The 4,401-nt window shown below is 48.1% G+C and overlaps 1 protein-coding gene across 6 annotated transcripts in view; it reads right to left on the bottom strand.

The window, feature by feature from the left end:
- mlphb (melanophilin b) overlaps positions 1–4,401 on the bottom strand; it is a 66,896-nt gene that overhangs the window by 8,047 nt on the left and 54,448 nt on the right. For 4 of the 6 annotated variants that reach the window (XM_017039922.2, XM_017039925.2, XM_017039924.2 and 1 more), the window contains exons 3-6: positions 2,830–2,887; positions 2,042–2,179; positions 1,567–1,788; positions 1,307–1,434 (exon numbers count right to left, since the gene is read on the bottom strand). In XM_017039922.2, the coding sequence (XP_016895411.1) occupies positions 1,307–1,434; positions 1,567–1,788; positions 2,042–2,166 (475 nt within the window). In that variant the 5' untranslated portion in view covers positions 2,167–2,179; positions 2,830–2,887. Of the gene's footprint in view, positions 1–1,306; positions 1,435–1,566; positions 1,789–2,041; positions 2,183–2,829; positions 2,888–4,401 lie in introns of all 6 variants that reach the window. The other 2 variants (XM_025063620.1, XM_017039921.2) reach the window with 2 other exon arrangements.

The raw sequence follows: 4,401 nt of genomic DNA on the forward strand, positions 1-4,401 counted from the left end.
GAGGGGGGGGGGCGGGGGGGGGGGGGGGCTGACGGGGGTAGTGCACTGTCATGCATGTTCAATCTAATCCAGCTGGTCACATGAGCGCCTGATCATTTTAAACATTTTTACTGAAGTCTTCTTTTTATTCTTACTGAGTTCACAGCAGCAGCAGATGAGTCGGAGTTGTCAGAACCCCCTCCCATCTCCCCCCTCATTCTCTCTCTCTCTCAATCATTTTCATTTTCTGGTTCTGTTTCTGGTTGATCAACCTCTGCTCAGATGTTTTTTTTTTTATACCCAGACAAATAATGGGAGACATGTGACTGAGGGATCACAGGACCAGGACCGGGCTGAGCCAGACATTCTTCGCCTGGATTTCTGCTCCAAATCTTCAGGCAGGAGTCTGGAACATGAGTCACTGATCTGATGCAACGTTCTCTGCTGGAGTTCTGCGGTGAAGATGGTGTTTAATCCTAATTATTAATTTTTGCTTCCTTCAAAAGAAGCCTTTTAGAGAACATCAAAAACTGTTCCAAGTCTCACCACCAGCTAACAGTTAATCATCACTCGCCCCCCGTCTCCCCCGCCGCTCTCCCTCTCTCTCTCCCGTTCTCTCTCTCTGTAGTAAATTTATTACAACACTTTATTACTAGATAAATGTTGGACTCAAAATAAAACACCCATGTGTTTTACTGTTTGAGGTGGAGCTGATGGAGAACCAGAAGAACATCAAACTGCAGAAGGCACGAGTGGATTTAAAAAAAAAACAAACATCTGGGTCGTGGACTGCCACAAGGCCATTTAGCCAGGCTGATGGACATTTTCAGTCAAGGCAATCTGCACCAGTAAACACCGCAATATGGAAGTCACCGCCCTGTGTCTACACAGCAGTGTAGTAAGTTCTGTTTATTTACAAGAAGAACCAAACAGCAGAGGAAATGTTCTGATCCAGGTCCAGGTCCAGTTACTGCTCTGTGATAACTCTGTGCACAGCTGTGAGGAGGCTGGGAGAAAACAGCGGGAATGTTGGGGGAGATTAGAGGGAGTCACAGACTTGGCTCCTGCTCCAGACAACAGTTCTACTGCATACAGGTCTGTTCTATAGCAGAACCAGGACTTCAGAACCAGCAACAACAGTCCACATGGTCCAGCGGCATTAGCGGGGTTAGCTTGTGAGCCCCTCAACCCTGTTACCCACAGAGCTTCACTGCATAATTAGTGAAAACCAAGCTGGACAAGTACCAGCAACAGTACTTGATATCAGGACCACACACCATACTGACAGAAAAATGAGTGAAAATTAGGCGTTAGCTCATTGACTCACCCGTGCTCTCCCCCCGGTCCGTCCTCAGCCTCTTGAACAGAGACTGCATCACTTTGACACTGCCAAAGTTCCTGAAGCGGGTGCGGAGGTTTTCGTAGTACCACTCCAGTGTACCGGTCTTGAGAACCCTGTAGGGAACGGGGGTCAGTGGGGAGGAAGGGGGGGGGGAGCGTAATAATAGAAATGAATGATCTGTTAGCATCATTAAAATACACCCAGGACTCATAATCCATAATTAGCTCCTCTGTGTGATGTCATACCTGACCATGTGACAGGAATCGCACACGTAACCTCGATCCGTTTTGTTGTAGCGACTGCAGGCTTTGCAGATGAACAGCTCACAGTCCACACAGCGACGTTTGCTCTTGAGCAGGAACTTGAACGGCTGCAGACAGTGGATGCAGTAGGCCGCCGTCCGACCGGACCACTGGCCCAACAACTCCCTCTTGATGTCCTCTCGTTTCACCCTGGTCTTCAAGTCTCTGAAACCAGAATCACACATACTGTGTCCAAAACAACGACCTTAACTAGGGATGTCCGATGTTAACCTTTTCTCCATATTTGATATGCCGATATTGTCCAAACGCTTAATTTCCGATTCTGATATCAACCATACCGATATAACAGGGCAGTGGTGTTAAATGTCACCTGCTCCCTGAGGTGATGGGTTAAAAAAAGACCCAAACTGGACCAGCCACAGACCACATGGTCATAGCCTTCATCTTCATAACCTACCCAAGTCTGACCTCCTCCTTCTTCCGCAGGTCAAAGTCCCGCTGGACGACTCTCCACACATGCTTGGCCTCCTCGTCAGAGAGTCTGGACAGGTCCAGATTCTTCACCCTGGAAGATCCCGGCATGGTTCTGCCGGTTCTGCTTTGACAGAAGTCAGAAAAAAAAGAAAAGTCTCTCTGAGTTTAAACACTGCCCTCTGTGTGGCAGCGGTGAGACGATTTGGTCAAGGACACCATGGTCACGGTCTCTACAGCCTGGGAAGAAACGGCGCTCACGTTGTGCACGTGAACGTTTCTGTTGAAACTAATGCTGTTAAATTCACTGCACTGCCAGTGATCAAACCCCTGACCTTTCTACTCTGTCGTCGTTCTCACACCTGAACAGTTGGACGTTCTCTCAGATCTGTGTCTGAGCTGAGGGGGTGAGGGAGAGGGTGAGAGAGTGGGTGAGGAACTATTGTCGTTCTAGTAGAACTTTAAGAAGAAAATCTCTGAAATCTCACTGTCTGTCGACGAAGACTTTGACGTTCATAACCATTAAAACCAACATCCCATAATGCACTTCTCTCTGACTGTTTGCACATCAAATACTCAAATATAACCTGGAGTCAACGACAAAATACTTCACTACAAAAAAATACTCTACTGATGTGGGACTGTCTCAGCCAATCAGAACACAGGGGTCACACTGACACCTGGGATTAAAGCCTCCTATGACATCATCATCATCATCACCATCATCACCATCATCATCATCACTCTCACCCTAAATGCAGGTTCCACTCCTACCTCGGTGCTCACTCCGTGGCTCCTCCGTGCGGGGCAGCAGCCTCTGTGCGGGGCAGATCTGGAGCAGACAGAAATTCTTATCACATGTTCAGTTAAGTAGAGGGGAGAAAGGCAGGGAGATGGACTTCCTCCCTCCCCCGCCTTCCTGGGTGAGGATTTTTTTTTAAATGCAGGTTCTATAACAACAACAAACCCAGAACAGTTAGAACTCTGTGACACTGAGTCCAAATGTCAAGTCATTATAGACGGGAGTCCCAGGTCACATGACTGGAATTCTTTAGATGTGAGAGAAGTTTTAACGAGTTCAAAAAAGACACCGCCCCCCCCCAACTCCCAGTACTGTTGAACTGTTGAACTCATAACAATGTTGAAATGATGATAATAATAAGGCTGCATTGAAACAAACACAGGTTTCCCGCAGGTATAGGGGGCGCTGTTGGACCGACCAGCAGTAACACCTATGGTCAGGTTAGCGTGAACATTAACCTGAACAGTAGGAGAAACAGTTCCCAACAGTTCCAGTGTGAAGTCACTGCCAAAAAAAAAAAAAATCCCCTAAAAAACATCATTCTCACATACCAGCAGAGGGAGTGCAAATACAAGTCTGTGTACTTCAGTTTGAGAACCACTGCTTAAGAGGAAGTTTGTCTTCATTACAGTGTATCTTTATCATAGGACCAATGCACAACCTGAGGACTGAGGACCAGATTGAGGACTGGTCCCAAGGAGGTGTTTACAGTGAATGTACACACACACACACACACACACTTGGTCCTGGTTCTGGTCCCTAGTTGTGGTCATTGTGAAACTGTGAAACAAAGATAGAAATGTTACAATCAACAGTTCTTTGTGTGTTCTCTCCCGGGGAACATCGGTGCCAGAACTTCTATTGAAGAACTTTCCAGCTGCTCTGCTGCTGTTTGCCAGTGTATTTTCACTGTTTGGATCCACTTGGTCTCAGAGCTGCGGAACACATGGTTTGAACACTGTTCCACACACACATTCCATACAATGGAGGGAAAATAAATCTTTAAAAAACCCAAATCCCCCCCCTTCCCTCCTCCCCCCTCCCACTTTGGTCCCCACTGTAATAAAGCTTTTAATGTTTCCTATTCGTGGTCTGAGGCAAAGGGGAGGGGGTGGGGGGATTGGGGTGAGAGAGGGTAAGACAGAACAGGACCTCAGTAGAACTCAGTGGGTGAGGTAGGGGAGAGTGTGAAGGCATCTCCCTGCTCTCGTGGCCAGGGGGAGTTTTCCTTCTCCTGGATTAGTCATCTCGACTTGTCCCCAGTGCAGCCCGTCCTTCCTGCCTCCTCCTCCTCCTCCTCCTCCTCTAACCTACTCTCCTGTTGCTGCTCCTGTTGCCGTGGGAACAAACCCCCCACAACACGGTCCCATCCAACAGTTCCTCCAGAGTCCATTCCCTCGTCGGTGCTTTTTTTCCAAACATCTCTGATTCACAGATGCTAACTGTCACTGCTCTCACCCCCCCCGCCCCAACGCACCACTGTCTCACCCCTCACCCCCCGCATCCCCCCACACAACACTCCCTCTAAATCCCTTATGTGATCC

The sequence above is a fragment of the Cynoglossus semilaevis genome, chromosome 16, assembly GCF_000523025.1.
Source record: "Cynoglossus semilaevis isolate Cse_v1.0 chromosome 16, Cse_v1.0, whole genome shotgun sequence".
NCBI classification, from domain to species: domain Eukaryota; kingdom Metazoa; phylum Chordata; class Actinopteri; order Pleuronectiformes; family Cynoglossidae; genus Cynoglossus; species Cynoglossus semilaevis.